This window comes from Desmodus rotundus, chromosome 12 (genome assembly GCF_022682495.2).
Source record: "Desmodus rotundus isolate HL8 chromosome 12, HLdesRot8A.1, whole genome shotgun sequence".
Classification (NCBI taxonomy): domain Eukaryota; kingdom Metazoa; phylum Chordata; class Mammalia; order Chiroptera; family Phyllostomidae; genus Desmodus; species Desmodus rotundus.
In genome coordinates this window covers 47046631-47072073 of record NC_071398.1, presented here as the reverse complement: position 1 = coordinate 47072073, position 25443 = coordinate 47046631, and the positions used below count along the sequence as shown (strand labels likewise).

Below are 25443 nucleotides of genomic sequence, written 5' to 3'. Positions count from 1 at the left end.
TAACAAGGAGTGGCACATAGAGGGGAAGGTTGGGAGGACGTGAAGTTCCTGTTTTCAGTCCTATCAGGACCCACACTTCCTGCGACTTTTTGACTCTGGGGCTCAGGCCAGCCCCGGCGAAGAACTGCAGGAAGTGTCTGGGCAGAAGTGGGGCTGGGAGCCTTGGGGTGGTTGAGACCACCTGGGAAGAGACCAGAAAGCTCCAGACAGAAATGTGCAGAAACCCAGAAAAAGGGAAAGCCTGTCCTGGACTGTACGAGATTAATCAGCTCCAGTGTGGCAAGATAGAAAGCATGCTGGAAGTTATTCAGCTGGCTGGGGGACAGATAAAAAGCTAAAAGGAAACCTTATTTCTCCTAAGGTCTTGGAACAGCTGTGAAGTGTCATAAGGACCCCACTTTGAGTGATGAATGCTCTCCTCCAATGATGCTCCGAGTCCCGCTTCGTTATTCCCATCTAATGAGTTCGCACAGCATCCAGTACATAGTTGACATCCCTACGGGGGAAGAGCCCACGTCTGAGGAAGGCGGCACCCCGGAGGTCCTGACACCCATGACCAGCATCACTGCCCTAGGAGGTCACCAGACCCTCATCCAGCCCCTCCCACTCTGCACTGGGCCTGATAGACGGTTGGCCTCCAGGAGGCGCTCGATCCACCAGTGAGACTCAGGAAGGGCAGCTGCCTCTGTCCGCGGTGCTGAAACCGGGTCCCAAGGCGAGCTCAGGTACCCACCTCCCAACTCTGCAGAAGGGTCTGACCCCAGAGGCTTATGTCCCAGTTTGGGGCCAGGATGGGAAAGGTGTGGAGGTGGATGGATCCGGGGGGGAGCCGACAATCAGGAGTCGTAGGGCTGGGCTCCTCTCTCTGCTCCATCTCCCCACTTTCCTGTTCACTCTCAGGCATTGTCTGTCCTGAGGATGATGTCTGTCTGCCTCACCTGGCTGGAGGATGTGCTTGCTAAGGCTCTGTTTCCCGCCCTCTTGACGGCTCCTTCAAAGAGTTCGCTTCATGCCAGCCACACCAAACAAAAAGTCCAGCAGAACAGGGAACTTTCTCAGACTCAGCTCCAACTCTGCTCCTCCCCTGGCTTGACATCCTTCCCCACCTGCCACTTTCAAGGTATCCACTCCAGTGGGAGTTGTTCAGGAATGTTCATAACTCACCATCATTACCTTATTCCTCCCACACCTCAGCCACATTCTTGCCACAACCTGAAACCCTCCTGCCCCTTCTGGCCTCCCCACACTGAATTCACCTGGTTCCACCTCCCTGTCATAATAGTGTCCCCATTCTCCATCTTTGTGGCACATGCCTATCCTGTGAGATCCAGCTCAAATATCACCTCCTCACATAAGCTGTGTTCGCTGCCTTCCCACCCCCTCCACCCTTGCCCTTTCTCACAGATAGGATTAGGGCTGTGGTTTATCAACCTTAGTGCTGTTGATATTGGGGCATTTGTAGCTGAGTGGGGTTTTTTGGTTGTGTGGGGGTGGGCTGTCCTGTGCATTGTAGCATGTTAAGCAGCATCCCTGGTCTCCACCCAGGAGATGCCAGGAGCTTCCCCTGTTCTGTTTTGACAACCACCTTATCTCCAGACATTTCCAAATGTCTGTGGGTGGTAAAACCTCCCAATGAGAACCATGGGGTTAGAGTCTCCAACCTCTGCCTTCACAGTCACTTTGGCAGATTGACAAACTTACTCCAGTTCTTCTTTCAAGGTCACCAGAGAAACCTTACTCCCAGCTCATTGCATAACAAAAGTGCATTTCAGCTCCTTTGCATCACATTCATGAGGGAAACATTGGGAAATCCCTACATTTCTCCCCATTTCTTTGTTCTCTAAACTTTTACTGCATGTCCATTATATGCTGGAAACAGTAAGAGGAAGAAGGTGTAGTTCCTGCCTCAGGGGAGCTCAAGTCCATAGTTTGGGGTTTGGGGAAGGCACAGAAATATGTAAACTATTAAAACACAGTGTGATGAGGTTCCCATGGCCTGGGGGTCCAAGGACCAGAGCTCCAGCCTCTGCTCTCAGGTGTGGAAATGGAGTGAGAAAAGTCTTCTCAGGAGAACCCCCTCTCGAGATGCACTTTGAGAAGGGAAAGCAGGAGTCAACCAAGCAGAGATGGCAGGGAAAGCATCCCAGGCAGTGGTGATGTCAGGCACAATGCAAGGGACTGGAAGAGGTCCTGGCCACTGTCTGGGCAGGAGCAGTCTGTGTAGTATAGCTGGAATCTGGGGTAAAGGACGCAAGGTTGGGTCACGCCCCTGGATGTCTGTCTGGGGTCTGCTCTCCAAGGGCTCCACAGCCAAACAGAGGGGGCTGGACTTCAGCCTTCAGTCTGTGATGTAAAAAATAAATCTGGATATAGATAAGGAGAGACTTTATTCAAAAGGATTATCACAAGCCCTGGCAAGTGGCTTAGTTGGTTCCAACAGTTGTCTCCTAAACCCCAGGTTTGTTGGTTCAATTCCTGGTCAGGGTACATGCCTAGGTTATAGTTTTGATCCCTGGTTAGGATGCATACGAGAGGCAACTGATCAACATCTCTCTCTCTCTCTCTCTCTCTCTCTCTCTCTCTCTCTCTCTGTCTCCCCTCCCCAATAAAAACATACCCTCAGGTGAGGATTTTTAAACAAGGATTATTGCAAATAGGTGAGTGAGATTATTGCAAAGGGGGAAGGAAACTATTGCAATAAGGGAAGAAAGACCCTGTGCACGACAGGTATGGAACTGCCTACAATAAGGACAAGGATGGATGGAATGTGGGGACCCCATGAAGCCTGAATGCTATAGACTGAATCAGGTCCCCCAAAATCCATATGTTGAAGTGACATGATTGTTACTTCAGAATAATTGAGGTTAAAGGAGTTCGTGATAGTGACCCCACAAGATTGATGGCCCTATAAGAAAAGAAACAGAAAGCAATTTCCTCTTTCTCTTCCCACAGGCAAAAAAAAAAAAAAAAAGGCCACTGAGGACAGGGATAAGTCAGCCACCAGCAAGCCAGGAGGTGGGCTCAACCAGGAACCAAATCCGCTGACACACAGACTTGGACTTCCCAGCCTTAAATACAATTCTGTTGTTTGAGATGCCCAGTCCTTGATATGCGGTTACAAAATCCTGAGTTGACTGAGTTCCCTGTCAGCATGCAGAATCATGCAGGCAAGCCCGTCCAATCCTTCTGCTAGAGCCTGGAGACCCCTCATTGCAGACCCTCCCCCCATGTCAGGCACTCATTCACACGGCTGCTGAGGGCAGCCCTCACGGGCCTGCGTGGCGCTGTGTCCTCCTCCCAGGCAGTGACTGTGTGGGACTCACACACTGCTGTCAATCTAATTGGCTCAGTATTAACTGTCCCGAGCTCAGCCCTCACTATGGCCCCCTGGTGGGAATCCTCCATCCCTGAGGGCAGGGTGCTGCCCCAGGAAGGGGCTGCAGACAGAGGGGAGCTCACCTTATGAGAGAGGCACCTGCTGGCGCCCAGGTGTCCCTGTGTCTCGGTGCCAAGGGAGCGTAGACAGATGGTGTGTGGGCTGCCCCTGCTCAGGAGATGTGAGAGAATGTGGAAGGGGTAGGACCTAGTCCAGGCCAGCAGTGACCTCAGCTCAGCTGGGACGAGGCCTAGTAGCTCCACCTTATTCTCGGGTTCAGCCTCAGGATACCAGGAACCCGGACTATCTGGGGCCAGCTGTTGCCAGGGCAGGGATGGGGGGGCTCATACTGAGGACCCCAGGCCTAGAGGGGACGGGACCTTGATGCAGGGCCTGGGGACTGTTCAGCATGTGTCTGGTCGAGACTGCCAGGCTCACATTTAGTTTCCCTCCTACAGTTTTTAATATATTTATTCATATTTTTTCTTTATTTCTTTACTTTTTCATTGAACTTATTGAGGTGATGTTGTTTAGTAAAATTGCATAGGCCCAGGTGGACAATTGCATAATACAACTTCTATATACAGTATTTGAACACGTTCCGTTGTGTGCATGTGTCACATTCAGCTCACCCAGTCATCGGTAGGCAGACATTTGGGTGTTTCCATTTTTGACAGTGAGAACACCGCTGTGAATACTGTTTATGCTTTTTTTGTTGTAACATATGTTTTGGGGGCATACGCCTGGGAGTGGAATTGCTGGGTCAAATGACAGTTTCTGTGTGTAACTTTTAGAAGAAACTGCAGACTGTGTTCCATGATGGCAGCACCATCTCACATTCCCAAAAGGAAAGTGTAAAACTTGCATTGTTACTCTCCTTTAAAAACATTATAGGTCACAAGTGGGGGTGAAGGGCTATTTCACCATGGGTTTGATTTGCATCTCTGTGTAATAATAATGAAGCCATTTCTTCTCCTGTGTAGTCACTGTTCATTTCTATTCATCTTTGAAGACAATTTTTTCAAGTCCTTTGCCCATTTTGTAATGGAGTGGTTTGACTTCCATTGTTGACCTGTAAGAATGTTTTTTGTTTAATATTTATATTGTAAATCGATTTTAGGGAGAGGGGAAGGGAGAGATAGAGAGAGAAAGATAGAGAGAGAGAGAAACATGGATTTATTGTTACACGTATTTATGGATTCGTTGGTTGCTTCTTGCATGTGCCCTGACCAGAGATCGAATCCGCAGCCTTGGCACTTTGGGATGATGCTCTAACCAACTGAGCTACCAGCCAGGACTGTAAGAGTTCTTCATATGTATTGGATGATAAGCATTATCAGATCTACGACTAGCAAATATTTCTCCCACTAAATGGGTTTGCTTTTCACTTTCTCCATAGAGTTAATCAATGAACACAATGTTTTATTTTGAGGAATCCCAACCTAGGCCTTCTATTTTCTGCCCCACTGCAGGGGATCAGGGCAGGGTCAGGGGTAAAGGCACAGGCAGTCCCAAGTCTATTGATGCAGGAAGGCCTGAGATGACCTTCCCAGTGGGAGCCAAAGGACACAGGATTGCCATTGAACCAGTGACTCTCTCCTCGTCCCTCTTTCCTGCAGGAAAACCAGGGCCCAGGGCAGGGGTGCTGCTGGTGGCCATTGTGGAAGCAGCTGCTAAGACCCTGCTCCTCCTGCTCTGCCTTGTTATCCTCATGTGAACTCTGCCCCAGGGGGGAGGGAGAGGAGGGGAGGGCAAGGGGCACGTGGCTGAGTCCAGAGCCAGGGCCCAGGAATCTGACAAATCAGGGGTAGTGCTGTCAGGAGGTGAATGGGTGATGGGTGAGAATCCCATATGGACAGCCTTTGTGAGTGTCCAGGCTGGGAGGCACCTACTGTGCTCAAGATAATCTGTGAGACTTGCTCCCCCACTTCACTCTCCCCTCTGTCCCAAGAAACAGGGGGTTGGCTCTGCTGTCCACTGCACCCTGATCTGACCGGATGAAAAGCCCTGGTCTCTTCTCTCAGAGTCAGGTACCACAGGAGGAAGGTGACAAGGCCCACAAGGGGCATGAAAGATACAAGCACAGTCTCAGGTTGATGTCTCAGGTGAGTGACACAGGAGTCTCACTCCCCAACATCCCACTGACACCACCTCCAGGACGATCCCTGGGATTGCTCTGCTGAGCATGGTTACAACTGAGCTGCCATCTTCCTTCCCAAACCCACTCCTTTACAGGGTCCTAGTCACATAGATGACACAGTGCCCTCCCTTCCTTTTTGTGATTCAATAAGTCACTAAGTCTTGTCCACCCTCCCTCTTTGATCACAGCTCAGCTCGATGTCCATCTCCTCCCCATCCTGACCCTGGTTGTTCCTGGGGCCTCATCTCTTCCTGAGTCTCTGAACCTCCACTTCAGTCCTCAACTCAGGCCAACAGACTGTGTTTGCAGACCCCCCTATCCTCCAGGTTCTACACAGTACCAACAGCGACATTTACTCTCTGTGGCCCGGGAGGAGGGACAAACTCCAGAGGCCGGATTTAAGGGCTTGCATGGCCTGTGCCCTGCTGGATTCTCCACTGGATCCCACCCTCTTTGGGAATCTCACACCATCGCCATACCAGGTGGACCAGGGCCTTAGTGACTCTGAGACTTTGCACGTGCAGTTCCTTCTACTGAAATGCCCTTCCCTTCTGATTCTTTTATATTGCAGTGTGTGTGTAGTTTTGAAGAAAATAGTAGTTATTTGTTTATTTACATCCTCTTTTGTAGTATGACTGAACCCGTACTGTGTGCCAGCATTTTTGTAGACACAGGGGATGCAACCCTGAACCCAGCATCAAAATCTCTGTCATCCAGAAGCTGTCAATCTGGAGACAAGAGGATAGAACTTAAATCACTGAAGAAATTACAGCACTGAGCCACACGACGGAGGGCGTGTGTTTCAGGGACCAGAGAGGGGTTTTGAGGGGGACATTCATTCTCAGAAGCCACCTCATGATGTCAGCGAGAGCTCTGGTGTGTAGGATGGAGGTGGGGAAGCATTCTGGACTGGAGATGGGGGTGCGTTTGTCAGTGTGAGAGGGTGAGAACAGTGAGGCAGGACAGGCTCTGGCGGCCCACAGAGAAGAGAAGACACAAGAAAACATGTCGTCACTGGGTTCCAGTGGTTGGTGGGAAAGCTGTGAAGATGTGATTGGAGCAGGACCAGGAGGGAACTGCAGGAGGCGATATGGGAGTAGGGGCTCCAGAAAACCCTCTGAGAAAGTTGTCTGAAAAGAGGAACAGAGAAGTGGATCTGGTGAAAGAGGACTTTTCTCGATTCCTTCTCTGCTTTTTCCCACAGGTGTCCCATGAATTCCTGCATCTGTTGCTTTCCTGGGGCCACTGAAACAAATTACCATACACTCAGTGCCTTAAAAAAAAAGTTTTATTTTCTTAGATTTGGGGGCTAGAAATTTGTGAAAAAAAGTAAAGTGTCTTTTCCCTCTGCCCTTCTAAGCTCTGGACTGAGACCCTGAAACAGAGAAAGACTAGGTGCCACATTTTGGGGTCACATGTCCTGAGCTCCTTGATGAGAAATGAGTTCTGATGTGTGGAAATCCAGTGGTTGGTGGGACTCACGCCCTCAGTGGCTCGAGGGGAGAGTCCACCTTAGTGATTCCCTGGGGCTTGGGCTGCCGGCCATCCTTGGTTGGTGTCTGGCTCACTGCAGCCTGTCCCCTGGTCACACTGCCTCATCCTGCTCAGTGTACAAAAAGTCACCTGCTGCGTCTCTCTCCAAGGACACATGTGACCACATTCAGGGACTGACCCTGACAAGGGGGGATTCTCTCCAGGTCAAGATCCTCACCTCCACCCCATCAGCAAAGACCCTTTTCCTCATCAGGCAAGATTTGCAGGTACCAGGCTCCCTTCAGGTGGCCAATATTCCTCCTCTGCACTGCCCACGTGACCTGCTGCTCCCCATGAATGTCCCCATCTGGCCTCCGGATTTAGTTTACCTTGTCCTTCCACATCCTGATGCATTAGATAGCCACCCCATGAGGGGCACATGTCTTGGGGAACAGGAGCTTGCTCTTCTACAGAAGCCGCTGTTAATACAGTTAAAGACAAAGTTACAGACTTGGAGTAAAATATCTACAAATACAGACTTCATGAATGACTTGAATCCGGAATATATCCAAGATATTCATATGAAGCAATAATAAAAAAATAAATCCTGTTGTAGAAAAATAGTCACTTAACAAAACAAAACAGAAAGAACCCTACTTACACTTGCTCAATCATTTGAATAGCCATTTCTATAAAGACATACAAATGGTCAATAAATACATGAAAATACGTCCAACATTACCTATGTGAGATAAATTTAAATTAAATCACACAAGGAAGTTTCACCATGGTTCTGTACGTTGACTATTACCAAAAAAGGAAAAAACGAAAGAAGAACTATGGGAGTGAATAAGAAGGAAACTGACCTCTTTTGCTTTGCTCTCTACTGCAAAACTGTGCATCTGCTTTGGAAAACGGCATCGCAGTTCCTCAGTATATTAGATTTTTAAAACACCCCACACTTGTATTAAAAAAAAAAAACAGTATGTGAGCAGGAAGCATGGTCAACTGCCCAGTGACCACAGCCTTCCTGTGTTGGGAGGAAGGGATGTCTGTGGTGGGGACTTTCTCAGAGACACAGACCAGGTCGACGGGTCCCTTCATGTCTTGCCTTCAGCCAGCCAACACTTAGATGCTCACCGAGTGCTTGTGAATGAATGAATGAGTGAATGAGTGAGTGAGTGAGTGAGTGCTCCTTTCACTTCACAGGGTCCCCCACTTCCCTTCTGCCCCGACTCTCACAGGAACATTACAAGTCCTACGCCCTGTGGGACCCAGCATGACTCCCACATGAGGCTCTGACCTCCTGCTCATGCAGGGGTTGACCAGCCCCTCTGATGGGGGGCCCTTAGGAGACTCACGTGTCTGTACTCAGAGGTCCTGGTCCTGCTCCAGTCCTGCAGGGGAGTCCCCAAGGTGGGCAGGACTCAGGGTCAGCTCCCCTTCTACTCTTCTCTGGGTGGGTGGCCAGCATGTCTGGGCTGAGGGGTGTCCTCCAGCTCTGTGCAGAGAGGGACACACTTTGGCTCTGAGGTTCCTCTTTTGTAAACAGCCGAGATCTCGTGCTCCTCCCAGCTTCCGTGGTCTCCCCACAGCCCCCTCCTGCCGCCTTCATTCTTTTTCACCCACAGGAGCCAGACACCCTCCTTGTCAGCAATGCTGCTGCCGCTGCTCCTGCTGCCGCTGCTGCTTCTGGCCCTGCTGTGGGAAGGTGAGAGCCTGAGGGGAAGGCTGTGGGTGGGTGAGGGCAGCTGCTGACCCTGCTTTCCCCACAGGGTCCCTGGCTCAGGACGATGGATACAAGCTGACAGTACAGGGGCCCGTGACGGTGCAGGAGGGCCTGTGTGTCTCTGTGCCCTGCTCATTTCAGTATCCACGGTTCAACTGGTATAATGCTCCCCCTACTTATGGCTACTGGTTCCGGGATGGGGCTAATACAAACTTGGATGCTCCTGTGGCCACAAACAAACAAGATCGTGAAGTGCAGGAGGAGACCCGGGGCCGATTCCAGCTCCTTGGGGATCCCAGGAACTTTAACTGCTCCCTGCACATCAGAGATGCACAGAGAAGAGACACAGGGAGATACTTCTTTAGGGTGGAGAGAACGTATCGTGTGAATCATAATTACAAAGAGAAGCAGCTCACCGTGCATGTGACGGGTAAGGAACAGGCTCTAGGAGAGGCCAGAGGGAAGTTCATGGTGGCCCCAGGGCCTGGCTGGGATGGCCCATCCTGGGAGGGGTTTGGGGTACAGCATGTTGAGACCCAGAGGGAGGATCTGGATCAAAGCCTGAAGTTTGTCTTAGGGCCACACCTGGGACCCTCCCTCCTGATCCCCTGTCCCCTCTTCTCCTCACCAGCCCTCAACCACACTCCTCACATCTTTATCCCGGGGCCCCTGGTGCCTGGTCGCCCCACGAACCTGACCTGCTCTGTGCCCTTGGCCTGTGAGCAGGGCACGCCCCCCCTCTTCTCCTGGACGTCGGCTGCTCACACCTCCCTGGGCCCCAGGACACACCTGTCCTCCGTGCTCACACTCACCCCACGGGCCCAGGACCAGGGGACCAACCTCACCTGTCAGGTGCAGTTCCCTGCAGTGGGTGTGACTGTGGAGAGAACCATCCAGCTCAACGTCACCTGTGAGTGCTGGGTCAGAAGAGCAGGGGACCTGAGGGTGTGGGAGCAAGAGAGCCTGGCTGCTGTGGTGGTACCTTTGTCCCGGAGGCCTGGCTGAGGAGGGGACCCAGAGGACACAGCCCTGTGTGTCCTGCATTGCTGTGGTGTCTAAGGATGTGACGATGCCTACACGTGTCTCAGTCTGTCCCACCCACTGAAGAGGCAACTCCTCTCTTCCTGTCCCAGGTGTCCCCCAGAACCCAGCAATCAGTGCCTGCCTGGGAGATGGCCCAGGTAGGAAGGAGCCTCCTGTCCATATGGCGCTGATGGAAGAGGGGTCCCTTGCCCAGCTGATTCACAGCAAGTCTCCCAGAGTTCAACAGAAGGATGGGACACAGTTAGATGTAGCAACTCCCTTCAGGCCTCTTCCCCAATATCCTGCTGTCTCCCAAGGGTGACCCACAAGCTCCTCCCTGCCCATCCTAAGCGAGGCTCTTCCTTCAGTCACCCATGCTTGGGGCATTTTCCAGGAGATACAGTGTTTAGCGCAGATACAGGTCCACAGCGAGACTGAGAAGAAGGTAGAAGGATTGTCCCTACACCTGCCGGTCCCTTTCTCACAAGCACTTCCACCACCCGAGGGGCCATGGGTACAATTGATGAACCTGCACTGACAAGGCACCGTCCCCCAGAATCCACAATCTACTTTAGGGTCCACTTATGGATCTGGACGTGCTGTGGGTTTGGACTTTGTGTGGCGGGGTATGTCCCCCTTACAGTATCACATGGAGTCTTTTCAGTGCTCAGAATCGTCTCTTTGGGCTCTTTTGTGACTGTCAGCCCCTCAGCCCTGACCCCGACTGTCTCGAGCCCAGCACTTCCCCCGCCCTGTTCACACTGGTGACAGCATCTGGTCCTCACCACCCCCCCCCGCCCCCAGACAGGGACCTTGTTAGGTCCCATCAGACAGGAGGTGCCCAAAGACACCACCCTGACCCCAGGTGTGGGGCTCCTGGGAGGCTGGCCAGATGGAACCAAGAGAGCAGTTTGGGGCTCCCCAGAAAGTCTGAGAACCTCCGTGCTTATACCCCTTTCTGGAGACACAAAGGCCACCTTCGACCCTGAGTGACAGGGCCAGAGGGGATGAGGAGAGAAGATTCAGAATGCTCCCCAAGGAGGAAGGAGAGGAGGGTCTCTCAGCACCCCACAGCTCTCTGTGTCTCCACGGGTATGTCCATGGGACCCTGAGGCTCAAGGTCCTGTGCAGCCCAGGTGCGTCTGCCTCAGAGACATCCAGGTGGAGAGGGACCTGGTCCTGGAAGCAATGAGGTGGGCTTCCCATGAGCGTGGGGGCTGGCTAGGGGGTGTGCATAGACCATGCCTTTTATGCTGTGGCTCTGGGGGACCTCATGATGAGCCTGCGTGGGAGCCAAGGGGAACCCCTGTCTTCATGCTTGAGGGGAAGGGACACAGCCTGCACGTTCAGATTGGAGTTCACCCCAAGCCTCTCTTGTGTGCAGGGGAACCAGAGACCAGGGCAGGCGTGATTTGGGGGGCCATCGGGGGAGCTGGTGTCACCGTGCTGCTGGCTGGCTGCCTCTGCATCACCTACTTCCTGTGAGCTGCATAGTGTGTGGGCCCGAGGTGCAGAACAGGGGCTGGAGGGGTTGGGAGGCCCAGAGGAAGGCTGGGGGTACAGTAGTAGTGAGAATCCAGCTGCTGAGCCAGGCTTCAGTATGTTCCCAGCTGTGGCCCTGGAAGTCCAAAATCAGGCAGACCTGGTTCAAAAGTCTTGTTATAATGGTTCCTGGTCTGCCCGACCCTGCCCCTGCCCCAGTCACTCACTCCAGCCTCAGAGAGTGACCCTGTGTCAAAGACCCTGGTGTTTCCCACAGAGTGAAGAGGACCCTCAGGAAGAAAGCAGCCAGGCCAGCAGGGGGCGTGGACAACACCCACACTACCATGGCACCAGCTCCCACGGTGAGTGACCTGGGCATCCGGCACGCAGCCTGCACACCCCGCCTTGTTCCCTGGGTGGCCCACGGTTGCACTGCATTTGGCGTGTCCCAAAACAAGGTCTTCAACGTCCTACTTTTTTTGAAAATGTAGATTTTATTATTATTCAGTATATCAGGCCAACACACCAGGGAGACAATTGCCACCGTTTATTGCTCATACTTCCCAAAAGGCAGAGGAAAAGCCACACTACAGGGCCAGGCAGGGCAGCCCCGGAGTCGGTCAGAAGCAGACAGAAGGAGAGGGGGGAAAACATGGGCATATCCTTAATGGAGGTTTCCCTGGGGAAGGCCAAGGTGAGGCAGGGGAAGCAGGCGTAGGCCTGGCTAGTTTGAATAATTTCAGTGGGCTCTTGGGTGTAAGGGCTGCCTCTTGTTGTCCTGTACCTGGTCCTGGTGCGATTAGGGCAGGAGGGGAAGGGGCTGGGATGTAAGAGCTCTGTGGTAGGGGCTGTGCACTTTGGACTGGCTGGTTTGCCACGTGACAGTCATGCTCGCAGGGAAGTCCTTCCCTATCTCTAGCCATTGGCCAGTCCTGGCAGGGACGGTTTCCCTAGGGTGAGCAAAGCCCCTGGTGTCATAACAAAGGAGAATGAGGTTAATACTCCCACAAACGTACTTCTGCTGGGCTCTCCACCTCACCGCTGGTCTTCTTGTCCCTGACACCCAATCAGAGACCTGTCTCTGTCCCTCCCAGTCTTCTATCAGCTCTGCCTGCACCAAGATGCTGTAAGCATGTCCATGCTTCTGAACACAGCTTAGCACAACCATTTCCTTCGAACTGAGCTCCCCTCTTAGTCCTTATCCTGCTGATGCCACCCCGCCCGCCACCTCTCCACCTCTCCTCACCCACACCTTAGCATCACTTCTGTGAAATAGCACTGCCCCATCGCACCCAAGTCTGAAATGCACTGAGCAGCTGAGGCCCAAGCGACTTGGTCTAGCATTTGAGGCCGGAAAACTAGTCACCTTTGGTGCTTCCTGTCTCCCACACTCGTCTGCTCACTTGCATCTCAGCATCACCCCTCGTCTCTCCCCACCCTGTCCCACGCCTACGTCACTGCCCCCTTCCTGCTCATCCTCCGTGCTCTGGCTCTCACTTACGCATTGAACTCTGACTAATGCGGGCACCGCGGTGAGGTCTGTGAGCACGTGACTCACAACACCCGAGCGTTTATCTTTTCCTTCAGCAAATATCTCCCACTTGTCAACTGTTCTGGGAGCTTGGTAATATCTATATTTTTACAAATTATTACGTTACTGATGTAAAATGTCCCTCCTGAAAACTCTCTCCTTGGCTTGCTGATGGCCACCTTCTCGGTGTGTCCTCCCATGGCCTTTTCTGTCCACACATTTCTGGTGCCTCTTCTTCTTATGAAGAGTTAGGTCATTTTGGGTCCTGCCCTAATGACCCCATTTAAAATTACATCCTTCTCCAAAGGCCTGAATATCAAGTACAGCCATAGTGGGGGTTAGAGCTTCAACCCACGAATATGGGGGCACAGGTCAGTCCATTTGATGGATGGAGTCAGGGTAACAGCGATGAATTTGGTGTGAAATGGTTGGGCTCTGGATACATTTTGAAGGTGGAGTCAACCAGACTTGCACTTAGAACTGATTTGCCAGTGGAATGTAGGGTGCACTTGGGGTGGGAGCAAAGAGAGCCCATGGCTTCTTCCTCATAGGTGCCATTGGTGTCAGAGGTGACTCCATGGATGTGATAGATGTCCAGCGATGCCATAGCGGTCTGTAGATAGTCCTAGATGTCCACACATGTCCACAGACACCAAGGAGGACTCCCGTGTGGTCGCCCTAAGCAACTTAAAGAACTGAATTACCATGTCCCGAAATGGCCAGCTTGGGAGGAGTACAGTGTGAGAGGCAAAACCTTGCTTTGGTTACCACAAGTTTAAGGTGCTCCTCAAATGTTTACCTGAAGAAGACAAATAGATGGTCACAGTCCAGAGCTCAGGAGAAGGCAGGTGGGAAGTATGGAGATTTGGGGGTCTTCCACATCAAAGTCTGATAGTGGATGAAACCACGAAGAAAAGAAGGAGTCTGCAGACAGAGCTCTGAGACCCCCCAGTCTTTAGTCAGGGAGACATGGTGGACACTGAAAGGAGACCGCTGAAGAAAAATGAATGACTGGGAGAGTGTGGGGTTGGATCCTGGGGGCCACAAGGGGGTGAAACTTCGAGGAGGAGAGACTGCTTATGTTTTCTCAAATGCCAGTAAGTCTGGTGAGACAGGGTCTGAGAAAGGACTGGTTAGATTGGGCTGAGCGGTATCAGAGCTGCTGTGGGTCTGGTGGCCAGGTGGAGGCAGATGTCCTGATTGGAGTGAGTTCAAGAGAGACTGGAAGAAGAGGAAGTGGAAAGCCTCTTGAGAAATGTTGCAGTTAACTCAACAGCCAAGAAAGGAGTGAAAATCTGCACTCTGACGATTGGCATCTGACGTGGCAGTGAGGGGGTCGATCTTGTGGACGGAGCCCCTAACTTGTGGGACCTGACAATACCTCAAGTAGATAGTGTCAGAATTCAGTCCTGTTGCAGGTCACTCAGCTGGTATTGGAGAATTGCTCGGTTTAAGAGCAAAGGAGAGCCACACCGAAAGAGAAGTTGATTTTCATAAACCCTTTCCTCTGTATCCAGTGCCTGGAACATGGGAGACCCCCCGAGAGCCCAGGGGTTGTGTTCACAAACCATAGATGTGTGGTCTCGAGAGGCACCTAACCTCTCTGAGACTTAGTTTCTTTCTTTGTAAAATAATTGCATTTTCCACACCAGTCTCTGTGAGTGTTGAGTAGAATTGGAAAGCAACCAATAAGAGCTATGTTTGTTGGATAACTGAAGACATGGGACCTTGAGAAATATTTAATAGCCCTGGTGGGGTGGCTCAGTTGGATGGAACATCATCCCATACACGACAAGTTTGCGAGTTGGATCCCTGGTCAGGGCACATACCTAGGTTGCGGGTTCAACCCTCGGTCGGAGCATGTATGGGAGGCAACCCATTAATGTTCTCTCTCATATCAAGGTTTCTCTCTCTCTCTCTCTCTCACACACACACACACACATACACACACACACACAGAGACATCAATAAACATATCCCCAGGTAAACATTAAAAACAAGTATTTAATAAAAGAATGGAAGAATGAACAAAGGTCCTGTCATAATCAAATTCACTTCAGGGAATCCCCCTACCCCACCAACTCCCTGCTCTGACCCCTTCCTTTGCTCTTCCCACAGGGTCACCAGATGGAGCCCACATTATACAGCTCTGCTGACCCTACACTCTCTACAGGGGACAGCCTGACCTTGGGAACAGAGCCAGAAGTGTATTATGCCTCCATCAGCTTTCAGAAATGAATCCTCCTCAGAAGAGAGCCCACACAGCATCCACAGAGATAAGGACCTAGTAGGAAGTCAACATGTCTATGTGGGAAGGCTCATTCTTGGAGTCTTACATCCCCACAGGCAGGGAGTATATAAACCACTGTACATGGGGTTCCTGCTATGTTGAAACTGTCTTAGGCATTGCAATTGGAGGGACCTTGGATCAAGCTCACACTCTTCCATTTATTATGCATATGACAGCCGGTGAGCCATCTTACCCCTCTGTGTCTCCATTCCCTGCTTTGTGATTAGGTGTAAGAAGTTCCACCTCACAGAGTTGCTTTCATATTGAATAAAAGTCCGTGTGCAGAACAGCCGGCAGAAGTCCTGGTCCACTGTGAAAGTGAGTGACATTTCACTCAGAGGCTGGGTGTCTGTCCTGTCCTGGACATCACATCTGCGACATGTCAGCTTTGTCCTCTACTCAAATCCCTCCTGTGAGTTTCTTCCCATCATCTCTCTCCACTCCTGAATCTTCCCTTTCCATCCTGCCTGCCTGCCACTATTCCTGCTGTGGGCAAAACCACATATTGACATTTATAGAATTTCTTAAAGCTCAGAGCCAACTGGAGTCAAAATACTGCTCTATCTCCTTAGCCCAGGAGAACACTTTACAAGGCTCCAACTTGTTATTCGAGGTCAGGGGTCCAGAAAAAAATTTTGTGGGAGGACAGAAAGCAAATTTTCAGGCTTTGCAAGCGGTATGGTCTCTGTTGCAATGATGCAATTCTGTTTGCAGGGCAAGCACAACCGCAGACAATCTGGAAATAAGTTAATGTCACTGTTTCACAACATATTATTTGCAAATGCAAGCCACCCCCTGGCTACAGTGTTTGCCCCTCTGTTCGAAGTGATTCTTAATCTCACCTCGTCCACTTCTCCATCACCATATCCTAAGCTGTCAATCCTTCAACCAGTCTCTGAGGACCCTTGTTCTGATGTATTCTTCCCTGTCTTTGAACTCCCACATCCCTCCTCCAGGAATGCCCATCACCATGTCGTTCTCTGGCTAACACCTTCTTATCCTTCAAATTTCCATCTCTTCATTGGGAAGGTGGAGGGAAGCAGGATTCTGTAATCTCCCTCCTGAAAACACTGATATTTGTTCATTATTTTCTATCCTCACCTGAGGACATTTTTTTTTATTGCTTTGGGAGAGGGAGAGGGAAACATTGATTGGTTACCCTTCTCATACATGTCACAGGGTTTGAACCTGCAGCCTGGACATGTGCCCTGACTAGGAACCAAACCCACATTCTTTTGGTCTACAGGATGATGCTCCAGACAACTGAGCCATGCCGGCCAGGGCAAGATAACTAAGATTTGAACTTAAAATCAATTTAAGGAAAAACAGCCCAAAATTTTCCTGCAGCGCCAAAACCATGACAGGGAAGAAGTGCTGATCCATTAGTTCATAAAGTGACCCTTAGGGACAAGTGTAGCATAAAACAATGCCTGATCCCTAAACCCCACTGCCCTACACCCAGAAGGAACAGCTGAGTCAGACTTCTGTCCATGACAGTGTCAGGCAGGACGATGCAAATCAACCCATTGTTGAAATATTAATAATTGATAGTTAGACTTCCAATCCAGAGAGGATGGTGTCGATCCTTGTTCCTTACTCCTCCCCTCCACTCACAGCCATACACCCTTTGACTCATGCAAGATCCACCAAAATATTCTGGAAATAAGAAGAAGGTAAATTGGTTTAGGAGCGCAGGACGTGACGGACAATGCAGAGGCAGGGCCCCTCAGTGCCCAGACCCAACAGAGGACTGACACTCAGCCCACTGTTTCCCAAATGCTGACTGAGAATCAGGAGGCAGCCAGGTAGGCACCTCTCTCTCCAAGTCCCTCTGACGATACCAGTGAGTACAGCAAGAGGGGCCAATGGGAGCCAGGAAGTGCATGCTATTCCCGTCAGACCCGAGAGCATCCCTTCCTGCCCAGAAGCACGGGGTGGGTGGACGTAGTGTGTAGTATTCCTGACCCTGACCCTCACTTTTCTCCTTTGTCAACTGGGAGGGCTAGCATCTCACTTTAGACTTGTTGTATTGGTTTTGTTTGTTTTGGTGTGGCTGGCATGAAGAGAGCTACTTAATGGAGTCATCTAGGGGGTGGGAAACAGAAAGCCTTAGCAAGCACATCCTCCAGCCAGGTGGGGCAGACAGACATCATCCTCAGGACAGACAATGCCTGAGAGTGAACAGGAAAGTGGGGAGATGGAGCAGAGAGAGGAGCCCAGCCCTACGACTCCTGATTGTCGGCTTCCCCCCGGATCCATCCACCTCCACACCTTTACCCTCCTGGCCCCAAACTGGTACATAAGCCTCTGGGATCGGGCCCTTCTGCAGAGTTGGGAGGTGGGTACCTGAGCTCGCCTTGGGACCCGGTTTCAGCACCGCGGACAGAGGCAGCTGCCCTGCCTGAGTCTCCCTGGTGGATCGAGCGCCCCCTGGAGGCCGACCGTCTATGAGGCCCAGGGCAGAGTGGGAGGGGCTGGATGAGGGTCTGGTGACCTCCTAGGGCAGTGATGCTGGTCATGGGTGTCAGGACCTCCGGGGTGCCGCCTTCCTCAGACGTGGGCTCTTCCCCCGTAGGGATGTCAACTATATACTGGATGCTGTGCATTAGATGGGAATAACAAAGCCGGACTCGGAGCATCATTGGAGGAGGGCATTCATTCATCACTCAAAGTGGGGTCCTTATGACACTTCACAGCTGTTCCAAGACCTTAGGAGAAATCAGGTTTCCTTTTGGCTTTTTATCTGTCCCCCAGCCAGCTGAATAACTTCCAGCATGCTTTCTATCTTGCCACACTGGAGTTGATTAATCTCGTACAGTCCAGGACAGGCTTTCCCTTTTTCTGGGTTTCTGCACATTTCTGTCTGGAGCCTTCTGGTCTTTGCCCAGGTGGTCTCAACCACCCCAAGGCTCCCAGCCCCACTTCTGCCCAGACACTTCCTGCAGTTCTTCGCCGGGGCTGGCCTGAGCCCCAGAGCCAAAGAGTCGCAGGAAATGGAGTAAGTAGATTTATATGTTATATAGCTTGGTGATAAGGAGTCTGCAGGAAGACAAAGCAGGAAAGTTGTATAGAAAATATGGGATGGGTTATATTCTTCGTGGTGTTGTTTGCAGATGTCGTTTTTGAGAAGCTGAACTTTGAGTGCGTGCACAACACACACACACATACACACCACAGGCGCCTCAGTCACATGCACAACTCAGATATGTGCACACAATACACACAGAGACCACACACACATACACACATACAGACACTAATATACAAGCACACATGGCACAAACACACAAACACTTCCGAAGAACACACACACACAGACACACAACAGGTCTCAATCCCCTGGGTCCTCACATGGGAGCTTTGCCTGGGAGGACTCAGGCCTGATGGTCAGGCCAACCAGATCCAACATCCCAGCAGGAGGGAAGGTCAGGGTCGCTCATGACTCCAGGTCTCTCTCAGCCATTCCACTGACCTTGTCATTCTCAGAAGCCACCCCCTGCAGTCTGATGTCATCACACCCCCAGTACATGTGCCTGTGCTCCAGCAGTCCTTGTGGCCTCATCACACCCCCCACTGGCCTGTGAGGGAACTACAGTCGTGTCCACATTGAGACCAAGCACTAGGGGATGGGCAGGGAAAGTGGAAACCTCTCTCCACCTTTGGAAAGACTGAGGCTTGAAGCCAGGGCAGGTGAGAAGGGAAGTGGATTCACCTGAAAGGAGGGGGGATAAAGAAGCAGGAGGAGAAGAGAAGGGGGGAAGGGGAAGCAGGAAAGGGGGAGGTGTAGGAAGGGGAAGTGGAGGGGAGGGGAGATGTAGAGGAGAGAGTTGGGGATGGCAGGGAGGGGAGGAGGCAGATTCCCTTGGATGCTGGAGCAGAGAAGCAGAAGGACTGACTGAGGCAAGGGGGATACAGCGGGACCCCCTCTTTGCCCCACCAGCGAGTCTGGCTCTGGTCCTGCTCTGTGAAATGGGATGACTTGCCTCCCATACAACCCTGCTCCCCTTCCACCCCCCAGCTCACCTGTCCCATCTCCGAGGCACATCCTCCCTCCCTCCTCTGGCCCGCCCTCCCCTTGTGTCAGCCCTGACCAGCCAGGCTGTGACTCTGTCCCTACCCCCCACTCCTAGTTCAGCAGGGTCTGCTTCACCTCAGCCCAGCTCCCCAAACACCCTGCTCCACAGATGGGAGGCAGGTACCAGGGTTCAGGTGCAGTGACAGGCCCCTCCAGCAGAGGGAGCCACCTGAGCAGAACCCATGGGGCTGGACACGTCCTGGGGAGAGGAGGAGCAGGGTGGCGGGGCTGAAGCTGCAGCCCTGCAGAATGCAGAACTGGTGACAGAGGATCAGTGGGGTTTACTCGAGGGGGTTTCCCCCCTTTACCAAGTCCTTCCCTTCCCTTCCCTCTCCTCCTCCAACCCTGAGAGTGGCCCCATCCTACAGACCCACCCCGTGCAAACGGTGTCCACTGTGGGCCAGGCCAGGCCACTCCCCACACTTCACTTGTAGGAACAGGTCAACTTGGCAACCCGCTGTGTTCCCTGGCTTGGGCTGTCATAACACAGTGCTGCCACTAGAGGGATTAAACAACAGAAATTCATATTCCCACAGTTCTGGAGACAGGAAGTTCAACATCAAGGAGTTGGTAGGACTGGTCCCCTCTGAGGCCTCTCTGCTTGGCTTGCAGACGGTTCTTCCCCTGTGGTCTCTCCTCTGTGCATGTCTGTGCCCCAATCTCTCCTTATAAGGACTCTACTCCTACTGGATTAGGGTCTACCCTAGTGACCTCATTCTACCTTAATCGACCCTAAAAGACCCCACCTCCAAAACCAGTCACATTCAGCAGTACTGGGGGGTCAGCACATGAACAGATGAATTTTAGGGGTGACACAATTCAGCCCACAGCACCTCGTGAGCCGGGGTGCCCGGCTGTGCACAGGGTGGTGGAGCCTTTCCTGAGGCAGCACAGTGAGCATGAAGGAGACAGGCTGGAGCCCAGGGCCATCTGGCTGCAGAACCCACACCCCTGACCCCATGCTGGAGGCCTCCACTGAGGAAGCCCAGGGCCGAGCTGGCCACCAGAGGATGTCCACTGAGGGCCGGACTCAGAGTGACCACTGAGGATCAGGCAGGGCTGGCACCTGCCCTTACACAGGGTTCTCCCACAGACAATGAGGGTTGAGGCCTGTGATGCCTCCCTATGACAGATGAGGAAACTGAGGCTTGGAGGGCAGAAGAGCCAGGTCCACCTGACTCCAAAGGCATACTGTGATGGCATCTTTCTCTGAACCAACAGCAGGGATCCCTGGGCAGGGGATTTGAGCAGGCAAGCAAGCCTAGGACGACCTTGGGGTCACAGGCTGGTGACCCCCTCAGAGTCTGGTCCTGTCCTCTCTGGCCATTCTCACCTGGGAGCTCACTGTCCACTGCCCAGAGCAACTGAGTTTCCTACACGCCCCGGCCTGTGCTCCCACCAACACACCCTGGACCACCGGGAGCTGGCATGACCTGGGGCCCCTCTGCCTCCTCGGGTGTTAGGGTCACTCTCAGGGATGGGGACAAAGGCAGCCACTGTCTCCACTTTGACTGCACGCCCCAGAGGGAGTAGATGCTCTGCTGGGCTGTGTGTTCATTCACTTGTCTGTCACCGCCACCTGTCTCACCCAGAGGACTATGTCACATTCCATGCCTTCCTGTTCCCCCGTCAGCCCCTCCTGAGTCCCACACCTGAGGGACTGATCCTCTGCGTCATTCAGAAGCTGTGCCTGGCCAGGCAGTGCCTGCTTTCCTGTGTGGACAGTAGTGCCAGAGGGACAGGCGAGGACAGGCAGTCGGGAGTGTTGGGTCAGGTCCTCTCCAGTGTGTGGGGCCCTCATGGGGACCCCATCTGGAAAGTGGAAGTGCTGATTCTCCAAGGGCCGGGCCAGCTCCACCACATGCGCTGCCCACTTCCTCCTCCTGATCATCACCTTTCTCCCTTCCCCCTGGCTTCCTGTTGGGGCTTCCTCTCAGTCCTGTGACACCGAGACCCCAACACATACCCCAGAGATGCTGCTGCTGCTGCTGCTGCTGTGGGCCCTGCTGTGGGCAGGTGAGTGCCCCAGGGGAGAGTGTGAGGGCTGGGGTGGAGGCTGGGGCTGACCCTCCTTTCCCCACAGGGTCCCTGGCTCAGGATCCAGGATTCCGGCTGCAAGTGCTGGGGTCCATGACAGTGCAGAAGGGCCAGTGTGTCTCCGTGCCCTGCACTGTGATCTACCCCAAGATAGGCTGGACAGACTCTACCCCAGCTCATGGCTACTGGTTCCAGGAAGGGGCCAAGTCAGGCGAGGATGCTCCTGTGGCCACAAACAACCCCAATCGTAAAGTCCAACAGGAGACTCAGGGCCGATTCCACCTCATCGGGAACCCCCAGACCTACGACTGCTCCCTGCACATCAGAGACGCGCGGAGAAGGGACACAGGGAGATACTTCTTTAGGGCGGAGAGAGGGTCCTATGTGAAACAAAGTTATAAAGAGAACCTGCTCTCTGTAAATGTAACGAGTAAGAAATCGGGTCAAAGGGATGACACATGGCTGGGTCCTGCGGGCTCCTGGGCTGGGAAGGAACCCGATTCTCCTCATCCTGGGATGGACTCAGGGGGACCGATGGGGACTGGATCCTGGGGCTGGCCTGGCACACAGGCTGCAATTAGGGGCACACTCTAGAACCCCGCTTCCAGGGCCTAGGTCTCTGTCTCTCACTTCCCCAGGTCTCACACCAACACCTGACATCCACATCCAGGGGACCCTGGAATCTGGCCACCCCAAGAACATCACCTGTACAGTGTCATGGGACTGTGGCAGAGAGACACCACCTGTCTTCTCCTGGATGTGGGCCAACTTCACACTGGGTCTCAGGACTGCCAACTCCTCAGTGCTCACCCTCACACCAGGGCCCCAGCACCACGGCACCAACCTCACCTGTCGGGCGGCCTTGCAAGGTGGTAAGATCAGGGAGAGGACCGTCCAGCTCAATGTGACCTGTGAGTACCCGGTCAGGATACTGGCTCCATGAGGGTGGAAGGAGTTGGGGGCCCCACTGACCCTCCTTCTGAAGAGTGAGTAGGAACACACCTGGGGGCAGGACCCTGGGTTCCTGGGGAGGAGAGAGGCTCCTCTGATCCCTCCCCTGTTTCTCCCCACAGACCCCCCACAGCTGCAGGGACCCTCCTGCTCCTGGGAGGACAAGGGTCTCCGCTGCAGCTGCTCCTCCCAAGCCCAGCCAGCCCCCTTGCTGCGCTGGCGACTGGGGGAGGCGCTGCTGGAGGGGAACCACAGCAATGCCTCCTACACCATCACCTCCTGCTTTGCGGGGCCCTGGGCCAACAGCTCCCTGAGCCTCTACGGGGAGCTTATGTCCACCCTCAGACTCAGATGTGAGGCCCAGAACACCCACGGGAAAGAGACCGTGACTGTCCTGTTGCTGCCAGGTCAGGGTGTGATGGGTGACGCCCAGGGAGATGGCGCACAAGCCTGGACCCTAGAAGACACTGAGTGGGAGGGAAAGTGGCCTGACTCTGGGCAAAGGGGAACTCGAGGCCAGGCCTCTGAGACATGTGGCTGGGGAGGGGGCTGGGGGACCTGGAGGCTGAGTCATATGAAGGGGTGGGGGACAAAGGAGTCCTGGGTGGGAGTGGGCACACTCGTCAGCATGGATTGGAGAAGGCAGGGTGCTCAGACGCCTGCTTAGGGAAACAGGAGCTCACGCGGGTGTCTCGTCTCTTCAGGGAGACCAGGACACAGGACAGGGGTGATTCAGGGGGCCGTGGTGGGAGCCGGTGCCACAGCCCTGCTGGCCGTCTGCCTCGGCCTCATTGGCCTCCTCCTGTGAGTGGGGGGTGGCCCCAGACTGGGCAAAGGCCTCAGGAGGTGGCAGTGGTGGTGGGGGGGGGCAGGGACCCAAAGAATCTCCAAACCAGAGAGCCCTGACCAGGCAATAAATCTGGGAACAGGTGCCACAAGTTGAGGCGGTGACAGGAAGTCAGCCTCCTGACACCTTGGCCAGGTGTACTGTGTTCCCAACACTGGTGCCAGCTGTCTGGGAGGAGGGTACATGTGTTCCTGTTGTGGTCCCTGCAACCAGGCAGCAGCCTCCACGCCTGCCTCACTGAGCCCTGCCAGGCCCCCAGGTGCGAGCCGCCTGTGCTGAAGGGCCCTGTCTCTCTTCTCAGACTGAGGATCTGCAGGAAGAAACAGGAAGAGAAGGCAGAGAGCCAGGAAGGCGTCTCCCAGGTGATTGCCGTGGGCAATGTTCCACCCAGTGTCCCTGAGGTGAACATGGGAGTTCCTCCTCTGCCCCCAAACTTGGCCCTCCCTCGGGTTTCCTCAGGTCTGAGAACTGTCCTCTCCCGCATCCCCCAGAGCCAGTCACTGGCCAAGTCCTGTCCATTTCCCTTGTGGCAACGCCCTTCTCCTTTGGTTCCTGTCCAGCCGAGTCCCCACCACCTCCTGGGGTCCCTGACTCCACCTCCCCTCCCCGAATAGCCCCCAGACAGCTGTCCTGCTCCCACCGTTTACATCAGGGAGTCCAAGAGAAATACGATGCGAACAATGTTTATAACTTACAACCTTCTAGGAGTGGCATCAAAAAAGTAGGAAAAAACATGAGATCAGCTTCCCTATCTGTGAAACGAGAAGAATAGTTATATCCATGGAGAGAGCTCATAAAGATTACATGAGATTAGTAATAAGAACAAGCTATAATGATTACAGTTTGTCAGTGGTACAAATGGATAAATGAGTGAATGAGTGAGCGAGTGAATCCTCAGGAAATGGGTGTGAAATGGATAAATGAGGAAGACCCCTCAAGCCCCAGGTGCCCCTCTCCAGACCTCAAAGGTGGACTGGGACGCCCCTCTCTCCTCCCCCTCAGAGTCACCTGAACGCACCCTCCTCCTCCCACCACCTGCCCCCAGCAGCGGCCGCCTCCCCCTCTGAGCACGAGCTCCACTACGCTGCTCTCAGTTTCCACAACATGAAACCACACAACCCTCAGGCCCAGGAGACCCCGTACTCCGAGATCAAGATCCAGAAATGAGGGCGCACCCCCACCCCCGCAGGAGCTGGCTGGAGCCCAGGAAAGGCATCTCTGAAAAGAAAGGAGTGGAGGGTCCGATTCCTAAACAGTTAACAGCCCTCTGAGCCAAAGGTCATGAATGGAAACATCATGTTCCTTGGAGTGGCTGAAGTCGCAGAGATTCCTGGGTTCGAATCCAGGCTCAGCTACTTACTGAGGGTGTTCCATCAGGCAAGTCACTTTACCTCTGTGTGCCTCAGTTTCCTGCTCTGGACCATGGGGGATAATTTGATCACCTACATTGTTAAGTGAGAATATATGCACCATCGGCGTTAAGGGCATTGTTATGTACCAAGTTCACCTCAGGGTGGAGAGAGGTGTCAGTTTTGGCTCTACCTCTGTCTTCTGTTTGCTTGACTATTTTTAAGAACATGTGTTATCTTCACTTGGTGGAGGGGAACTTGTATTATTTTCAAGTATTTCTATTTCTAAATGTAACTCTTTGGCAGGAGAAAATATTTCACAACGCATGTATCTTACCAAAGATTCATCCAGAGTAAATAAAGACTGTGTTAAGATCTTCCAAAAATCAATGAGAAAAAGGCAGACAACCCGAGAGAAAATGGGATCTCGCAAGGGCCAGTAAGCACATAGAAAGGCGCAGGCTTCAGCAGCGCTCAAGGACCTGAGAATAGAAACTGCAGGGCCCTGCCACCGCTCAGCCACCACACGGGCGAAAATAAGAAGAAGAATATAAAAAACATCAGGTGTTGAGGACATTGCACTAAGTGAAAAAAGAGCCAGTCACAGAAAGACAGATGCTGCGGGATCCCGGGTACACACTGTATCTGCCGGCCTGAAACCCCTGGAGACAGCGGGAACGGGGCCCCTGGGGAGGGAACGTGGGAAATTGCTACAGAGTTTCAGTTTTGCAAGATGAAGACGTTCTAGAGAATCACGGACAACACGTGGGTGGTCAACACCACTGTGCTGTGTGTACTTACAAATAGCAAAGGGTTTTCTGTTTTTAACCGCAATAAAGAAAAGTAACATATCGTGGTTTCCCAGGGCTTGAGACTGGGGGCTGGGTGGGCTGTTCAGGGTTAAGGGGTACAGAGCTTCAGTTCAGGATGAGGGAAAAGCTCTGGATGTGGACGGCGGTGATGGTGGCACAAAGTGAGTGTAGTCACTGAACTGCACACTTAAAAATACCTAAAGAGGAAGTTTTAGGTTGTGTATGGCTCATAGCAATAAAAACTTTTTAAGGACAATCATGTGTTGGTGGGGACGTGCAGCCACTGGGACTCTGAGACACGCTGGTGGGGAGGAGAACTGGGACAATG

At 52.9% G+C, this 25443-nt stretch overlaps 2 protein-coding genes across 6 annotated transcripts; both read left to right on the top strand.

Annotated features, from left to right (window-relative positions):
* The first annotated feature begins 8569 nt into the window (after positions 1-8569).
* On the top strand, positions 8570-15464 carry LOC112310109 (myeloid cell surface antigen CD33). Of its 4 annotated transcripts, none has more exons than XM_053915015.2 (7): positions 8570-8700; positions 8765-9148; positions 9350-9628; positions 9852-9899; positions 11126-11222; positions 11501-11681; positions 14873-15460. In XM_053915015.2, exons 1-7 carry the CDS (start codon positions 8646-8648, stop codon positions 14990-14992), a joined length of 1164 nt encoding a protein of 387 aa, XP_053770990.1. In that variant the 5' UTR covers positions 8570-8645; the 3' UTR covers positions 14993-15460. The 4 variants fall into 4 exon arrangements, 3 of the variants coding, with proteins under 3 accessions (XP_053770990.1, XP_053770991.1, XP_045056341.2); XR_008425709.2 differs by having other exon boundaries at positions 8572-8700; positions 11126-11249; positions 11501-11585; positions 14873-14896; XM_045200406.3 differs by having other exon boundaries at positions 8574-8700; positions 11501-11585; positions 14873-15435.
* Positions 15465-21048: 5584 nt separating this feature from the next.
* LOC112310108 (myeloid cell surface antigen CD33-like) lies at positions 21049-25149 on the top strand. Of its 2 annotated transcripts, none has more exons than XM_045200405.2 (7): positions 21049-21135; positions 21203-21586; positions 21795-22067; positions 22230-22514; positions 22812-22911; positions 23256-23316; positions 24080-25149. In XM_045200405.2, the coding sequence occupies exons 1-7, from the start codon at positions 21093-21095 to the stop codon at positions 24119-24121; spliced, it is 1188 nt and encodes a 395-aa protein (XP_045056340.2). In that variant the 5' UTR covers positions 21049-21092; the 3' UTR covers positions 24122-25149. The 2 variants fall into 2 exon arrangements, with proteins under 2 accessions (XP_045056340.2, XP_024422115.2); XM_024566347.3 differs by having other exon boundaries at positions 23957-25149.
* Positions 25150-25443: the final 294 nt, after the last annotated feature.